General features: G+C 43.2%; 1 protein-coding gene across 1 annotated transcript in view; it reads right to left on the reverse strand.

Moving 5' to 3' along the window:
- Positions 1 to 18,255, reverse strand: part of LOC112693401 (protein escargot-like) — a gene marked incomplete in the record, with an annotated part of 19,558 nt that extends 1,303 nt beyond the window's left edge. Inside the window, 2 exon segments of the mRNA XM_025568444.1 lie at positions 1 to 464; positions 17,387 to 18,255. Coding sequence (XP_025424229.1) covers positions 1 to 464; positions 17,387 to 17,681 — 759 coding nt within the window.
- Positions 18,256 to 18,777: the final 522 nt, after the last annotated feature.

Raw genomic sequence — 18,777 nt, forward strand, 5'->3', positions numbered from 1 at the left:
CGGCGGCGGTGGTGGCGGTGGCGGTGGCGGTGGCGGCGCCAGAACAGGTTGTGGTTGTTGTGGTTGCTGTTGTTGCGGCTGGTGGTGGTGTTGATGCTGCTGCAATGGCAGGGCCGGCGGTGGCGGCGGAGGGCAGATGACGACGGGCGTGGACGCGCTCAGGTCGAGTATGGCCTGCGCGGCGTTTATGTCCTCCTCGGGCCTCGGCCACTTGACCGGCCTGTGGTCGTCCAGCGAGTAAGGCCGGTAGATGTCCTTCTTCTTGGGCGGCAGCGACAGCGCCACACCCGTGCTGGTGTACGTCCGTGGCCGTTGGTATTGCAGCACCGTCAGCACAGGCGTCGCTGTGGTCGGCGGTGGCGGTAGCGGCGGCTGTTCCCGCGTGGACGGCATCGCGGCGGCTGACGGCGGAACTTGCGCGTCGGACGCCGTCGGGTAGTCGCTCTTAACGGTTCCGGCATACTCTGCGAACAACAAACGAATGCGGAGCGTTAAATATTTTCCTCTCTAAAAATCGACTGCGGAGCACACGCGCAGAGATCTACTACACGTCTACGCCTGTAAAAAACCGATTTTCCGCGCGGGCATACGAACCACGACCGGGGCTAGGATGTGGTCGAAATCGATTGACACTAAAACGCTATTCGTAATAATCACACAACGTTAGTCGGCACGGCTTAATTTTTTTTTAATTTATATCACATTTATGTAGGTACTGCGATCTCCTCAAGATTGATGCAAGCATCCTTAGTGAGGTTAAAGTCTTACGACAGCGTCGAAACGGAAGCCGTACACTTTGATCCTTCGGCAGCGTTATGGCGTTATGCACATTAGAAATATTAAGCAGCTTATGCAATGTAGTTTTTAATCGTACACATTACGTAAGAACCATTCGATGACGACATAGAGGGAGGTCTCCCTGGGTTTTTGGCTCGCGCAAACGCTCACTTAGAATGACGTACCGAATGTCAGCTCTGGGAGCTGCTCACGAGCCAAAGAGAAGGTTCGACATGGATCGGAACAGCGGACCGTGTCGGTCTTATTGGATCGTCGGAGAGATCACCAGCCCCGAGGTATCATGTCCTGTCGTTCACCTTATATTATATATATATATATTATTATTATTTGATAACGACATACTGACGATCGCGTAAACCACTCGTTTGTTAAGAACAAAATAGATTGTTCAAAGATATACTCGAACTCGAAGCTGGCACGATTCTAAATTTCCTCTATACTTTTCCCCCAAATTGAGACATACATCCCTTAACTTGACTGACTGTTTAGAGTATTATATAAATAAATATATATCTACATATACATGTATATATCAAACACCATGCAAACTACAATGTTTTTGTTTCATTATATTTAAAACAAACTGTATTTTGTAAATAATTTGACAGCAGTGTTGTCTATTTCGTGTGGTTTTGGAAGGGTCTGTCGTTGAAATAAAATCGTTCCCAGAACTGTGTAATGCTAAGTACGCCTGCTGACGCTGTATCATCCGTTCGAATAGAAATAAAAACGTATTTTATAGCTGCTTAAAACAACGTCCGATGCGGATAAAATTCGTATAAACGTCGGACGTAAATTTGTAATTACACTTAAAGGAAATATTCTACTGCAGTGTTCATTACGTTGAAAATAATACTATTGTGAACTCATTTGAGAGAAGTACAAACGAATAAAAGAACGCGACGTGAAACAAATAATAATAAGTGTGGATGGCAAAAGGCGGAACAAAAGAGAAGCATAAAAATGTTTAATATAATAGTTGTTTTAAGTGGCGAATAATGAATATCTTCAAGATTCCTTTTGATAGAATTATCTCGAAATGAAAAAACATGTTATTCCATCGACAATTTTAATTGACGTGCACGTGTTTGTTTTCGTCCGTGCACGTATATAAATGTAATAATTTGTCCTTACGAACATTATTTATTCGTTGGTGTTTGATTAATTACTTGAGCGTACGAGTGCGCACAGAGTTTCATTTATATATTTATTTAACGCTTTAAAAATCAAATACCTCCTCTTCTAATAATACACGAAAACTGAATACGATTTTTAGTATTAAAACTGTCTCGGTAAATATTTAACACGTTTTGCTGTACATAATATATTATAATTTTTTTTTTTTTTTTTAGATATGTGAATGAAAAAAATAATCTGCAAGGGATTTATGGCCATAAAATGCGCTTATTTTTTTACACTCCGTTAAAGAAACAATTGAACAAATTTTAATCAATCCAGTAATGAATTCACAACATTGAACATCATTATTTTACTCGTATTTTATTCTGTGCATACGAATATCATAAATTTTGTTTATGATATTTATTTATTGTGAGTATTACATTTTATCTGGAAATATTTGTATATTTTTCGTGTAATTATTAAAATAATTGTGTTTAAAATTGATTTTTGGAATTAATAATTATTTTATTAACGACTAATAAACATAGTTTATCAGACCGAGATGAGATGAAAAGGAATAATTTAAACGTGTTATTAAAAATTTAAACGGTTGAAAAATTGATACTCTGATATTTAATTGTATATTTTATTACACCGTTAAAGTAAACTTTATTGAATCTCCGATTATTCTTTGTACGTTCAATTGTTGGCGCGTTCATCAAAGGCAGAATAACAGATTTCCAAGCAAATGAAGAACAACAATAATAATAAAATAAATAATAATACATTTTTATTGTTTATTTAGTACCACGAACAATTATAAATGGGTGCATGATACCCGCAAGCATAATTATTTTACACATAAGAATTAGAATTTATTTTTAGGCCACGTGCACTAAAATTAATCGTGGTGGTTATGAACAAATTGTCGATAAGTTCTATCTGTATAGTTTTTATCTTTTATTCTGGTTTATAAAAAAAATTTCAATGGTGAAGTATATTTTTAGTAGATCATGGCTGAAAAAAGTTTGACCGTCTCTGCAATATATCGATGGCGTAGCGCACAAATGTGATAAGTGACATTTTTTTTTAAAAATTAGTTGAGTGCATATTAAATTTAATCATATAATTCAGCACATTATTCACAGACGAAATTATAACATTATTCAAGTAATTGGAGTTCTTTATTGAAATCAGAAGAAAAATGTGATGTGTTCTAGTATTACTTTTACGCGTACAAAATGTGTTAAGTAAAATATTATTTTTTTAAATTATTTTTAAGATTACAAATGTGGTAATTGGAGGTTTTTTAATCCTCATTACTCATTAAATGTTAAGGGAAATATAACAAAAAGTGCTTTACAGTTCGTTACATTTTTGAATTGTTAAAACAGCTCAAACTTAAAAATCGTTCACCTGAACGATTACGAAAATGTCACTTATCACATTTGTGCGCTACGTCATCGATATTGTCTCCGCAAGAAAACGCGCAGTGCTCACCTGCTCGGCGCGGTCACACTACGTACACACGAGTACCGGTAGTGTCAAGGACGTCCTCGTACCGCATGCGGTGCGCATAAGACTTCATCGCATTTGCTTGTCGCACCCCTGTGGTCGACGGTGTGCATGCAAATGAACGTAATGAACGTATAAACGAATAAAAATATAAATACGCGTGTACGGCGTGAGTTTTTTGGCCTACGAGATTCAGCGCTGAAATTGCCCTAAAAGGGGGCATACACGGTCAGTCATGAATGTCAGTTTTTTTGATTGTCGCTCACTATGAATGTCATTGTTGACATACATGGTCAATCATGAATGACAATCATTTGATAATTTTTCATTCGAACAAATGAGACCATAATTAATGTTATTTGTTTAATTGGAGGTTTATAGTTTATATCTATTATATGATAGTATATGATTATACCCTATTTAATATCTACATCTTCCAAATCATATATAAATGGAAGAAGCTTGTATTGCAATTATTGTAACTTTAGCTACAGATAATTCAGATGAAGGAGAGTAACGAAATAAAATTAAAAAAACATGGTCAAAAGAATGGGTTTTAAAAAGGACAAAATACACACATCATAACCTATTGGATGAACTATTATTAACATCAAATGAAGTTATGCAAATTTCCTTAGAATGGACCATTCAACATTTATGGAGTTATTAGAAAAAGTTAAACCTTATATCAAAAATATATTATAAAATATTATGTTTTGAATGGCAACACGTATCAATCATTACCACACAGAGTCAGTCATGATTGCCAATCACTTTGATTGACGACAAAAAAATCAAACGTGTTTGAAATTCATCAGTTACGAAAAAAGATTGACATTCATCGACCTAGACGGTCAGTCATGAATGACAATCACAAAACTGACATTCATGGCTGACCGTGTATGGCACCCTTAATGGAAATCGTCTCGAGTTCAGCCACTCTCCCCAAACCCGTTTGTTTTCGAGTATTTCCGTTTTACACATACAGAAACACGTGTACGCGGCAGAACGTTTGCTCTCGGGCTTATAGCGAAAAAATGCACATACGTATTGTACATTTGCATGCGTGTGTGGACAGGGACAGAAGACCAATAAGCAAGTCGTGGCGATTGTTGGCGGGCGAACAATACACAACGTTCACAGACCGGCCCTTACCAATACACGTGTACAGAATATATATTGTATGCACCGCTGAAACCGTTCCCCGTCTCCGTGTCGCGAACGAGTCGTTCGCCATTTTAACCGAAGTACATTATTAGTTATTAAAATCGTTTTTCGATTTTTCAAATTACTTGAATGTGTAGGTGTGTGCGTGCGTGCGCGCTCCTGTAAGTTGCTAGGCTTAAGTAACTTGCCCTGTATGTACAAGTTTATATCTGCGCGCATGTGAACGATGGGGTGATGAATAAAAAACGTTTCGTCGATGAGTTTGGTTTTTATTGTTACACGTATTATAATACATGGTATAAGTTACTTATTATATACACAACAGTGAACAATCAGGTCTGTGTTTGTGTACGTGCGTGTGTGTGAATTAACAAATGTGTTTTAATGGCTAACCCATCGAGAGTAACTCGTATAATATACATATTCAATTATTTTTAATAAATTACTTTTTTGACATCAGTGAAAAAAAGAAATAATACATTTCTTTAAAAACAAATATAGGTCAAAACGAGAGAATACGTTTTATTATTATTACAATTACTCTACAATACGGTTTTTTTTCTTCTTAAATCTTATGATTTATTATTTTCTGCCAGCGAGTTATAAATTTAATCAAATGTACATTTAGCTGCGCCGAGCACATATTTTAAAACTTCTTACCCCCAATTCCTTACCAAGCGATTCAATATAATTATCGCTCAGCAAATCATTAATTTAATTTAATTTTTTTTGTTCACAAAGAAAGAAAATAAAACGAACAAGTGACTTTGGAGTATTAATAATTTTTTAAAGCGGATTTTATGTGTGATATTTTAAGATTTGAAAACTACTACAGTAAAAATAATAATTATGTTAAAATTTACGGTTGGATAATCCGATGAAGGCGGACGAAAAAAAAATAAATGATAAGATTTTTTTGGATTTGAAACGTTTAAATGCGCTTGAATTTTAGTGTAAACACGATTATGACTTAGGTAAGTAAACGCGTACACGTTTGTCTTGCACCACTGGTACACGGTACGTGTATGTTTATCAGTGGCATAATCATGGGAGGGGGAAGTGGGCTATGGGCTCCATTGGCCTTATCAACGTTTTTGCATATGTAATTATTATATAACTGTTTATTTGATACGTTTGAAAAATCCGTTGAATTCGATTTTGCTCTTAATTCCTATCAAATTGTTTGATAGTTATTTTATTTTCAACGAATCCGAAAAAATAACAGAAGAAGTGTTTTCGTCAAAATCTCATCGACGTCTCTTATTATTGGACTGGCCAAAATGAAGTTAATAAATCGAAATCCAATTAATAAAATGAAATCACGTTAAACTCTTAATATGAAAACGAACTGTTTTCGTGAGTTGTTGATCATGTTATATTTTTAGTATTTTGGGTTTGCCTCCCCCACATTTTAAAATCTTGGCCACATCGGTACTACGACTTGACATTCCCGACGCACGTGAACACGGGAACAATGTCGCATCGACCCCGGGTTGCCGTCTCGATGCCGTTCGGTAAACGCGTCGCGCGGCCGAAAGACCCGGCAGACAGGGAATGCGATTCGCACGGGACGAGCACGTCGTCGTCGCGGTCGGTTCTTGTCGAGACGAAGACCCGCCGCGATCGCACGACGAGCACTCCGGTGCGAGAGTCGTGTCGGAGCCGCGCACGCGCGGTCGTTCCGTGGCGTTTGGGGTCGGGGGTTTGGGGTCGAGGGACGCGCGCGTAGTTCGTCCGGGGGCACAACGAATAATGGACTTGTTCCCGGCGCACAACAATACAATAATGGCGAGCGCGTCGCGTGATCGATACGTTTCAGACGCGCGCGGAGGCTGTTAAATGAAAAACGAGAAGACGCTGCTCGATTAATTTTAATTGATTGCGTTCGGTGTGGCGCGGGGCACACTGGACGCGTCGATGATTTTCATTTTTTTTTTTTTTTTTTTTTTCCCGTTTCTCTTTTTCCCGTTCGCGAAAACCCGCGTTCACGCAACACGGTAACACGTCAACGGTGGACGGTTCGCGACGGGTTCAATCGTTGGTCGGCCGTCCGGGCGCGCGGGGTAAAGCCGACGGCGCGAGGATCGCCGCGAAACGACGTTAAAACGCGTAATCGCGTGATGTATCCGTGCGCGGATTTCGATCGGGCGGCGGACCTCTAGTGGTGGCGAACGTCGCGCGTGAAAAAACATCGGTCGCGTCGACCGGACACCGCCGCCCCGAACGCGTACGGGACCACGAGAGCGCGGACGCCATGTTTTTGTACGTATCTCGTACACGCCGTCGCATCGTTTTGGAACATCACTGCGATTGCCGACGAAAAGCATAACATAACACAACAAACGTTTCCGTACCTTGTTTTTGCGAAGCTTTCCGTTTTGAGGGTTGCATGACGATTTCTCTCGTGACGGACGATCGCACTCGGGTCGCGGGCAACACTGGTCTGCTGTTTTTGGGTACGATTAACGCGAGACGCGGTGTCTTGTACGCCGATGACGTTCGACTTTCGATTGATGGGCCGGGACGGACGACGACAACTGCGGCGGCGTTATCTACGATTCGGATCTCGGGGAGCTTGTATATCGCGATTTTCGTGGAAGATTACTAAAACGTCCGCGACCGCGTCGCTCATCGATGGACGCGCACCGTTGCCGCGGCTAATGTACCCGCGCCGGTGCCGCGAGCCGGGATCGATGTTTACGGGATAAAAACATATGGCCAACAGGTGGAAGATCAACACGTGTGATACCTGTCACGTCGCGTTTCATTTGAATTCTCTCTCGCCGCCGCCGCCGGCCGCACAAACGCGAATTGCCGGTGGCGTTGCATGGTGTCGGTACGAATATATTAACGCGAGTGTGTGTATTCGAATGTGCACGTACGACCATGGTTACCTATGCCGTACCTACCGCACCCTACTTCCTATACCACCCTTGCAGGGGCACGCAGTGTAGGCGGAGCGCGACGATTAACACGCATACGTATAAGTCTGGAATAAAGCAAAGAGCAGTTGATCGACGAGGGGGGGGGGGGGGGTTGAAGAAAAGAACAGGTAAGCGCAATCGGCATTTAACGAAGAAGAAATTTAGTACTTATTTTTGTAGAATTTATTTACATCACGACATTTTTTCGCTCTTAGTTACCTCATGCAACTCTTTACCACCGCCAGAAAATGAGCCTTTATTCGCTGCTGAATTATTTATTATTATTATGGTCTCTTCATGGTGTATTGACAAAAGCGACCGGGTAGTGGTTGTGGCACATGAACAGAGTTTGTGTGTCTGCTCTGATTGCGCACGTACGGACACACGATCTCTCCCTTTATCCGCTAGACGTGAACGCACGCAGATCAAAGGATCGTGATGGAGGATGGAAACAACACCGGTGGTTGCAGCAGCGGCCTAAAAGGGTGGATTTATTTTCTCTTGACATTTCACGTTTAGAGTCATAAGCTAGGTGCTTATTACAAGATATATAAGTACAACGTATGTGTTAAGTGACCGATGTGATCAAGGAAAAACGTATTGGTAAATAAATGTAAAGTGAAAATGACGAAATACCATTCAAACACAATGTCAATCAAACATTGGTCAGTCATTCCCGTCATTTTTTTTTTTTTTTATTAAAACCAGAAGATAATCAAAATTAATTAATTAGTACAGATCTAGTTATCTCATAAATTCAACAAGATAGCGCACTAAGGTCACGGCGGTCTATTTAAGTGTTTCATATTCTCGATTTACAAAAATAAATTCTGGTACAACCCTATGCGTTGAAAAAAAAAAATTATTTATATTTTTCATATTTGTTGAATATTTGGTATTCAAGATTAAAAAATATCCGATGGCAGGGGGGAGTTATAAGTATTTTCTGTCGCAATAAAGCCATCGTGTATATTTATAGAATACGAAATAATGGACAATCGCTGCCGTCGTTCTTATCTGAAGATATTTAACAATAAAAACAATAGCAATAATATTAAATCGCATATAGCGGAGACTCAGAGTACGATTTATTATAATTTTTATCGTCATATTTAGTTTTGCGTATTTACGGAAAATAAGATATAAAAATAAAATAAAAAATATAAAGTGAATAAATCAAAATTTAATTACAAACCGTTTGATATATCCCTCGCGTACAATAGTAATATTATGTACGCATTGTGGTTTAGATGTAAGAAACGGTGTTATATACTGCTATGCAGTTCAATGGATACCGTGAGCGAAAGACAAATGTAAAAGTAGAACGTATTTTTTTTTTTTTTTTTTTTGGGTATCAAACATTTCTCTGTGTGTATATATATATATACAAATATTTAATTTTTAACTCGGAGCAAAAGAATAGAAATCAGTTTCAAGTGTTTCACTACTGTATATGTATATGAACGGTGGTGGCGAATGCAGGCCGGTGGAAATAAAAGAAATTTAAAACTTTTCACAATATATATAATATATACAGTATCACCTCTAAGACTTTCAATTATGGTCGTTCGGGGAGTTTAGAGATAGAGAACGAGAAAAGAAAAATCGTTTTTTTTTTTTGCTTGGTGAATCGCGGGACCTATTTAAGGTATGAAATGGGTTGGATGAGACGAGAAAAAAAGTAAGATACTGGACTGAAGAGGGACCGAATTGATGGGCAAGGGTGGGTCGGGAGAGAAAGAAAAAAAAAACTTTTTGTATAAATTCCCGAAGGATAGAATGGTGGCGGGAGCAAATCTTGTTTTTCTAGATTGCCCGAGAGAAAAAACCCCTCTCACGTCCCGCGTGTCCATGTCTCGTTTTTAAATTGCTCTAAACGCAGACAACAATTTTTCCCATTTCTTATTTTTATTTCAACCGCTTCTCTCTCTCTGTCTGCCTGTCTATTTCTCCGTCGCACGCCTCTCTGTATGCCGACCTCGCGGGCGTGCCTCACGTACTCCCACACGCCCGACCGGGAAAAACGTTTTATAATACACGATGCACAACGTTCTCTCCAAATGGCTCCATAAAGCGTAAGGCCCCCATGACCTTTGGCAAACGTAAAAATGTCATAGCCAAATAATCCCGGACAAATGGCCCGTGACTCCTTTCCCGCGCCCGAACGACTGCTGCACAGTGTTTACACGTCGCATTACCGGCTGCAGCGTATGTACAGAGGTATACTGTACGTGTATTATTCGGTGTACGTATGCGGTGTGGACTACAGCGCGCGGGGAAAACGTAAAAAGAAGACATTTCGGTTAGCGGCGAATCCGTATAATAATATTACACCCGTAGTATACTTTTCGAATACTGTTCGGTACGGGGGAGGGGACAAAAATAAAAAAAAAAAAAAAAAAAGGAAAGTAATGTCTGCGAATAAGTGTCCTCTCGAGAGCCGTCGTCGCCGATCGATGTTACGATACTCTGCGATCCCTAATCGCTTGCACGAATTGTGCACCCGGTAAACATCGTTCACCACGATCGTGGGTGTACGGGCGGATATGACGGGCGCAAATATTTATCCGTGCGGTGCACATGTATTCCCCGCGCGTACGTACGTAAGAATATTTATTAGTTCACAATCGAATAAACGACCGCGATGAAAAATCCCTAAAGAGCTGGTACTGGTACTCGGCGTACCTTCCGGAGGGTCTGGGGGAGGGGGGTTGGCGGTGTAACGTGGTCGCGCGCGGTGTCAATCAGTCGATTTGTAAAAGGTTAAACGAACTGTGAATCGCGCGGTGAAAAAAAAAAAAAAAAGCTAGTTGTAAAATTACGGTCGAATAAGACGCCATACTGCAGATGTGAGAATGGATTCGCGCTATTGAACGTCGTGTTCGACGCGATAAAATTTTTATTTATTTTCCGTGGGAGATGGAACGTTTTATTATGCACACACGTTGTACACTGCGTGCGTCGGCCTCCACTGCTGCACTGCGCCAGCAGAACGACATCACTGCAGTCGCGGCAATGCGAATCGAACTCGGTTTTTTTAAACGAGCTCGCGTGGCGGTGGACACGACATAGTACAGCGAAGGGTCACCGTCGACGACGGGATCGAGACGTGTCGTAACGTTCGCTTACGACTCGTACGCACGACTGGTGAACGATTTTTGAAACCGTAATCATATTTGTCGGGAACGAGTCAGCATCGATTACAACCGAGGTTGGGATCGTTAATTATGAGACTCGGAAGCGCGCTGGATTCGAAATCGGTCGTCATGCTCGTTTGGTGCACACCTTCCGTGTTCGCCGCAAATATCTTACGGGTTTTTTTTTTTTTTTTTAGCGCGCGTAAAACCGATTTCAACAGCGTTTTCGAACCCCGACCAAAACGTATTAATCGTACCACGATAAAAGAATACGATAGTCCGACCGACGGTCGAACGTTCGTTTCGGTTGCTCGCGGAACGGGGTACGAACCCGTACGAGGGGACGCAACGCAAGTAATTGTATTCGCAAGTTTTGACCGACGAAATCACGGACCACAATCACCGCCGAAAATCGTGCGCGTAGGGCAGCCGATCGGCTCGGTCGTTTCCATGCCTACTAAGTTTTACCGTCTCTCTTCGCCCCCAATTTCATTATACTGGGGAAAGTCGCGCGTCGCTGCAGCAGACTCGAGATTTCGCACATGGCGGCACGCACCGTCGCTCGACCCTTGCGCGCGCGCTAGTCCGCCGCGTACCGTTTTACCTCGCGCCGCAGACGACACGGCAGAGCGTACGGCGCACCGGCCTCCCCAATCCACTACCCGTCCCCCGTCGGGTCGCACCCGACCCTTCGGCGACCGGTGCAGGCCGGGATCCCGTTACACCGGCACCGCACGCGAACCAGTTGTCCAGCTGCAATTGTTTAATTATACATGCGCGCACGATATAATTCATAGACGTCGCGAGCGCATATTGTTCCGGTGGTCGCGTGCCAGGTGCTACCGGTGTGTTCCGGCCCCCCAAGCGCACACACACCAGGAGCCGTTCTCCGCGGTATTATGTACACCTCTCTCGACCCCTCCTCGCGGAACGTACGCTGAAGAGAGTGCGGTTTTTTTCGCTCTCCGAATCCGTCGACCCTCCGACTGTAAAGTTCGCGCGACCCTTATACGCGTACTACCACTACTGCTACTATTGCACGCACGTAACACACAATCACGCGAGAGCTCAGTCCTCCACCCTCCTCTGTGCACACGCGCCGGTTTACCCGATCCGGAACGAGTTTGTGCGCGCGCGCATAACGGTCCCGCGGCAGCGGCTGTACGCACGCGTCGAGATCGACCAGCTGTTGATCGCGCGACGAGAGTGCAACAAGCGCGTAAAAGCGTTTCCCCTCGCGCGCGCGAAAACGCGGACCGTGACACAATTGTAAATGGATAAAAAAATAATAATAATAAGAATAATAAAAAACCAGTTCGAACAATGCCCGGCGGCCGCCCTTTTAGCGCGTCCGCCGGCGTAACATATTTCGTACGCATTGTTTTCGACGATTCGACCCTCGGCAGATTTTCAATTTCCTATACCTAATAATACGAGTACGCCCTAGGCGTCGCTGATCTCCGGGATCGTTAGAATGTACGCTGTACTACATAATATAGCGAATATCGCTGTACGAGATGCGTCTGACGGGCGCGCTGCCCGTCGGGCGAACGCCAGAATTTCAACGAATTTTATTATTTCACATTTACGATACGTCGTGAGCATGAAAAACAAAGACGTAGTACACGAGCGTCGGGTTCGCGAGACCAATAACAACGTTAATAACATCGATTTCATCGAGCTTTTTCTAACGGAAGAAATTCAAAAGGACCGCACGGCAGACAGCGTGTATGCGAACGAACCCGTAGAAATACGAAGAAATAAATATGACAAGCGTGTGGAAGACGATCGCGCAAAACCTTGTGGCGAATCAATAACAGTTAACGCCCCGGAGAGCGGAAACACGTTGCAACGGTACGTAGCGTAATAAATATGTACTTGCGCGCATTACGCGACTGCAGCGGCGATCGCGTTCGACCCGAGGAGAGTTGTGCGAGCAGGAAATGTCCGCCGTGCGGTCCCTGCGTTATTATATGTAAAATAATATATGTACGTTTCGCGTTCGGAATTCGCGTAACGATACTGCCACTCCCACTTCCCTTATCCCGCCGTACTAGCCCTATATTTAAAAGGCAGCCATGGTTATACGCATAAAACCGGTGTACACACACGCGTAATGTGCGCGCGTGTAGTCCCGTCAATGTTATCTCTTCTGCTCGGGGAAATATTCCACCGCCGCCGACGGTTCTTCCGCTCCGATTGTTCGGCGGCCGTGCATGTGCGTCGCGCGACGCGTGCAAAGAAAGAATCCATTAGCTAATGCGATCGTCGTCGACGGGCGCGCTCATCCGCCGAACGCCTCAATACGACCGTGAGTTACCTTTCTTTTTTTATTTTTTTATTTTCCCTTTCGCCAACGATTTTTTTCCTCCCCAAAACAAACGACATACGTCCTCCGGACTTAGCGAACGAACGGCGATATTATTATAATCGTAACGCGACGCGTTTGGTGAAAGATTAAAAACTTCCCCGGACGTCTTCGCTGGCATAGCCGGTACGAATACCGCGTTATCACGCGACCGCGACCGGATTACAAGAAATGTACATTTTTTTATCCCCGATATTTCGTCTTGGATTTCATCAATGTTTACAGTAATCGCTTGTTTACCGCGCGCGAATCGGGTGTATAGGTAAGCTTTATTACACGTACGGCACATATTATATTCCCGAGATTTCACGGTTTAACGTAAGACGTAAAGGGGTTACCTACCCATGACACTAGTTCCTTATTTAAATTAATGTTTGCTTTATATGTTGGCAACTAATTAAGGAGTCGGAAAATAGTGATTAAGACAATGCTATCGGGTAAAGGTCAGAGGGAGGGCAATAGTATCACCCGAATGGACTATAGATTTGTAGGTCGACATCGACGTATTCAACAAATTCAATATTATATTATAACGGTGTGTTGAGAAAGAGGGTGTCCACTTCACCACTCTTCTAGTTCCGTTATCCTGGCCGTGGTCCAAGAAATAGATACGAAACGTATTGCCGAAAATAAATATACTGTCGCGCTTTTTTCGCCGGCAATAACTTTGCCATGTCGGATGAACAGTTTTTTTGTTTATGTAATAAGACAAATATTTCAGATGGACATAAGGTATCGCATTCAATTTGTTGTATTACGGCGGGTCCGACCGTACACCATAGTTGCAATACTGATAATATCAATACATGCTGGCTGAGAATATATACATACGTATTTCTTTATCGATTCGCTTTGCAATAATTTGTACAGCAATTATTTGTAAGAATATTCGAAACGACGACGGCCGTGTATTTCAAATGCGTATTAAATTTTTTTCGTTTACATAATACGTTCAGGTGCGTAAACGTTTAAACGTATACAGTCCACAGCGACACGAATGAACGAAAAGCCGTTGTCAAACTCATACCGTATATATAAAATTGGATAAATATTTTGTAAAACATGTATAAATATGCATAAACGCGTAGCAGTGTTTGTCGTGTACAAACCCGATGAGCGAAATCCTGCATTCAGCGAGAATTTGTTTTCAAAACTCGTAAGACTGTACAATATAAATCGTCGCCCATTGAATTCAGATCGAGTGCACTCTCGCTTTAGAATATACATGTTTATATTTTTATTCATAATTCTTTTTTCGCACACCGAAATCATGTCGGAGACGAATTTATACGAGTGCACGTCGAACGGAATGATTTTACGGTATCGCTGATCGTCGGCACGGAATAAATAATATAACATTTTTTTTTTTTCGCCGTTTCCGTTGCAGACTACCTTTTCCTAGACCGATTGCGTTAAAAAATGTTCGGTAAAAACGCGGTTGAACGTTCGCGTCTCGGGCCGCGGGTTCGCGCGAACGCGAACGAGTTTTGGTTTACGTTTTACGCGTTCGATGTACGCGTGAACGTTGCGCGCTTAAATGTTGTGTCCCGCGCGCGCGCGTCACGAATACCGTTATGATGAGTAATTAGATTAATTGAAATGACGCGCGTTAAACCGCAGGCCCTCGATGGACCGCGAGGCGCGCGGGGAGAGGACCGCCGCCGTTGCGGCATCAAAATAATAATATAATACGAGTATCAGTAACAGCGCGGTTTTGTCGATTTGATCGCATAAACTTTGCGCGACGACCGTTGGTAACATAATAATAATAATAATAATAATAATAATGTGATGTGAACCGCTATTATAAAAATAGTGTCGTAACTTTTAAACGATATTTTTCGACATAAATATTACAAGTTTATTATATACATATATATATATAATATGTGCACGGGGAGGACGGGAAGAGCGGGTGCGTGGACGAAAAACTTAATGGGTTACAAGTCTACACACACCCGGGAGCGCGTTAGCGGGAAATTATGTTCTTGCGGTTATATTTCGATCCCCCTTGATGATTTCGCCCTGCGACCGGCCGCTGTGGGTTTATTTTAATCGTTCGGGATAATCCACGGGGAAAAAAAAAAAAACGGTATTAAACGGGTCAGGGGAAAAAATCGTTTTGCAATGACCGCCTCGCCACAATAATAACGACGATTTCGTCCGCGCAGTTAATCGACACACACGTGTATGCTAATAAGTTCGAAACACGTGCACACGAACACGAGCACGTACAATGGCGGTTTTTTTTTTTTCATTACAACTAAAAAATTTCACGGGAACAATTGATCGAAACGACAATCGTAACAACGGTCGCTTTACGAAATAGGTTCATCGCGAACCATGCGTGTCCCTTTCCGCGCGATGAGCTATCCCTTTCCGCACGATGTACTATCCCTTTCCGCGCGATGAGTTATCCCTTTCTTGACCGCACAGGTACGCGCCGCGTAAGCAGTCGCGGCGAAATCGTTCTACGTCCGACGTTCACCACGTTGCGCGCCGTTCGGATCGCGTTCTCGCGCGCGATCTACGTAAGCGCAAAAATCGTCATCACGATCGGCACACTCGCCCAACACGTCGTCCACCCCCGCGGATCTCACGTTTCATCATACCTAACACGCGCGTGCACTGGGTAGGTTCGTATTACCTGCACGCGCATCGCCTAGGGTTTCGGGAATCGGTTTATTCCCGTCGTTACACTGTTGCCAAATGGGACCCGCTCAGTAAACCTAAACGGTTTGTCAATAAATACAAACGTATATGTTTAGACGTACGCAAACACCCTTCCTCGTGTCCGGGGACCGCTGCCGCGAGAAGAAAGAGAGATAGAGGAATTATGCGAAAATACGCGAGAGATAACGAAAAAGCTTTAAAAACAAAAAAAAAATAAATATAAATCGATTCTCGTCTTGTTGTTGTTATTATTATTTTAATCGTTTTTATTTCGCTTTTAACTCGGATACACATTAATGCGCGTGCCAATCCATATGCATTTAATATGCATAATAGAGGCTGTTTCTTTTTTTCTTCGAGCGTTAGAAGATTTTAACTTCATTCAAAGGTCAATACAGCCTTAAATGTTTCTCGGATTATCCATAAAATATGACCAAAGCGTACCTATAGGTATATTAACGCTGTCATATTTAATATTTACAGTTTCAGCTCATGAATAAAACCAATATTAAATTTTATCTAGGGCTTATAATAAATTCGCTCGGTAACTGCATAATATCGGATGGTATAAAATATGAAAATATAATCAAATTGATTTCCGGAGTCAATATTTTTTCAGTTTTTCATTTCGGAATAAAATTTAGTTAATTTAACGAAAAGTAAAATCTTTTCGAAATTAAATTTTTTTTACTAATTATAATTTATTTAATTATTTATTTCAGAACAATGTTGTTTGATGAAATAATCGTCGTATCATTATTTCATATTTAAACTTTATTTAATTATACGTTTTTACATAAAATCGGATAAGAAAATAAAAAATACGTATAATTAAAGAAAGAATGACAGGTGCCTTGTTGTTTAACTTTATAAAAGGACGGTGTACAACATTTGTTTACTAAAAGGCCTTATCAACGTATACCATTTGTTTAAATTAAAATGTATAACGTTTACTTTGTACTTGATTAAAATTCGAATAAGATATCAATTATTTACATTTCATACGGTTTCGTTTAAGACCGAAAGTTTATTATTTTTTTACGATTTATCGGATTCAATATTCAATACGCATTCAAAACTATAAGTATTTCACTGCGGAAAAAATATTCATTATACACCTACTGAAACACAACGTATTACTTAACGTAACGGTTTTTGAACGGGAAACGCGAATAACAAAATGATACGGTTTAAGTCTCGTTTTACTACGGATTTCGTTGTGCATCCGCATGATACGATTACGTCAACGGAGAAAATGTAGACCTTAAACGCGACGGCGAATCATTATTATTACCGAGGAAAACAATTTAAAAAACGAAACGTTCTCCGCCTCGACGGTGAAAAAGCGTCTACACGGAAAAATATAATATATATATATACTCGGAGAACGTTTCGCCGTCGTTGACGTATTATTTCCAAGCATGCGGACGACTCGTGTTTCGCGTGTTTTTTTTCCCACTCGCGTTCCGAACACCGGACCGGCAGAAGACGGTGGAAATAAATAAACGATAATTCCACGCGACTTGCGCGCACTTAACCGCCGTCGGAAACATAAGGATAGAATTCGGTTGTCTTTCGTTGAAAACTATTGCGCGCGAAACACGAACGTAGCAACAACCCCGAGGGACGAAGGTTTTATTAAATTATAATAGTTCGAGGACGAGAATCGGTGCACGACTTACCGGTTAGATAGTGAAAAGCTGTGCCGGTGCAGCAGGGCGGCGGGCTGGGCGCTGTGGCCCCCGCTGGCGGGCTAGACGGTCCCCACGCGTGATGGTGGTGCTGCTGAAGGTGGTGCTGATGGTGGTGCAACAGAACGGTAACCGGCGGTTCCCATTGCGAACTGCTGCTCTTGGCCGGCTGCTGCTGCGGCGGCGGCGGCGGCGGCGGCGACGACGGCCGCCTGCTCTCGTAGTCCCACGAGCACTCGTTGGCCACGGCGGTCTTCCACTTCTTGGGCATCAGGCACCGGGGCATGGCCAACCGTCATCCGAGATCGTTCGGGCCGGTGAACGGGCCGCGTGTTCGCGCGCGCGGCAACGGTCGTACGCGGACGGCAAAAGTCGTTACTGGCGGCGATCGAACATTTCTCTTGATCGCAAACCGTACGTATGAGAAAAATACAAAACGATATTGTCAATCACACGCGCGCGCACGAAAGAATTGGTCCGGACAGGTTTTCGTAACTTCCAGAGTGTGTTTGCGCGTCTTTTCGGTGTGAGTGGAAAGGAGAAAAAAAAAGAATTAAATTAAAGTAAAAAAAAAAAAAAAAAAAAAAAAAATGGAAAAAAAAAACTCGGAGGACAGAGGAAATAGATGGACAGTAGCGATTTAGTACAGCATGAGATTGAGAGAGACGGACAGTTAGACGGATAGACGGACAGGCAAGCAGGCAAGCAGGCAGACAGACAGACGGACAGACGGACAGACGGAGAGATCAAGAGAGAAAAAAAAAGAAAAGAGATAGCGCGAAGAGGAGCACCGAAGCGACTAGACGAAGTGTTTGGTACGCGAGTGCGTTTGGAAATGTTCGGTGGCCGGCACTTATACCGCCGCCGTTGCAGACGCTGCGATCGCCTCCGCGCCCCTCCACGCTGTACGCGCCACGGGGGTGTCGCCCTGTCGAAGGGGGTGATTATTATTGGGTGCGCGCGCACCGCGCGCCACCACCGGCGGCGCCTGTTGCGGCCCCGCTGTTGCGCGGCGTGGTGCGGCAGTGCTGGCTCGGGCGGGCGGGCGGACGGTCGTGCGCGTCGCGCGTACACAACCGCACGCGCACGCACACACGCGCACCGGTGGTAGGAGGAGCACGTGCGCGCAAACGCACACCACTCGCTCCCCGTCACCACTAGGAGCGCCGTCAGCGGGGAGGGGTCGTGTTATTACGGCGAGGGGAGGGTCCCTTCACCGCCGGACCACTATTCGCACGCACGCCGCCGTCGTGTACGACACACGCACACACGCGCGGAACTACCACCAGTAGACACGGACTGTGCCGCCGCCGCAGTTGCTCGTCGATTGAAAGCTATTTATTTCCATAACACAACATGCAACACGCCACCGCCGCCGCCGC

Source organism: Sipha flava, unplaced genomic scaffold, assembly GCF_003268045.1.
Source record: "Sipha flava isolate LNK unplaced genomic scaffold, YSA_version1 86_pilon_pilon, whole genome shotgun sequence".
Lineage (NCBI taxonomy): Eukaryota > Metazoa > Arthropoda > Insecta > Hemiptera > Aphididae > Sipha > Sipha flava.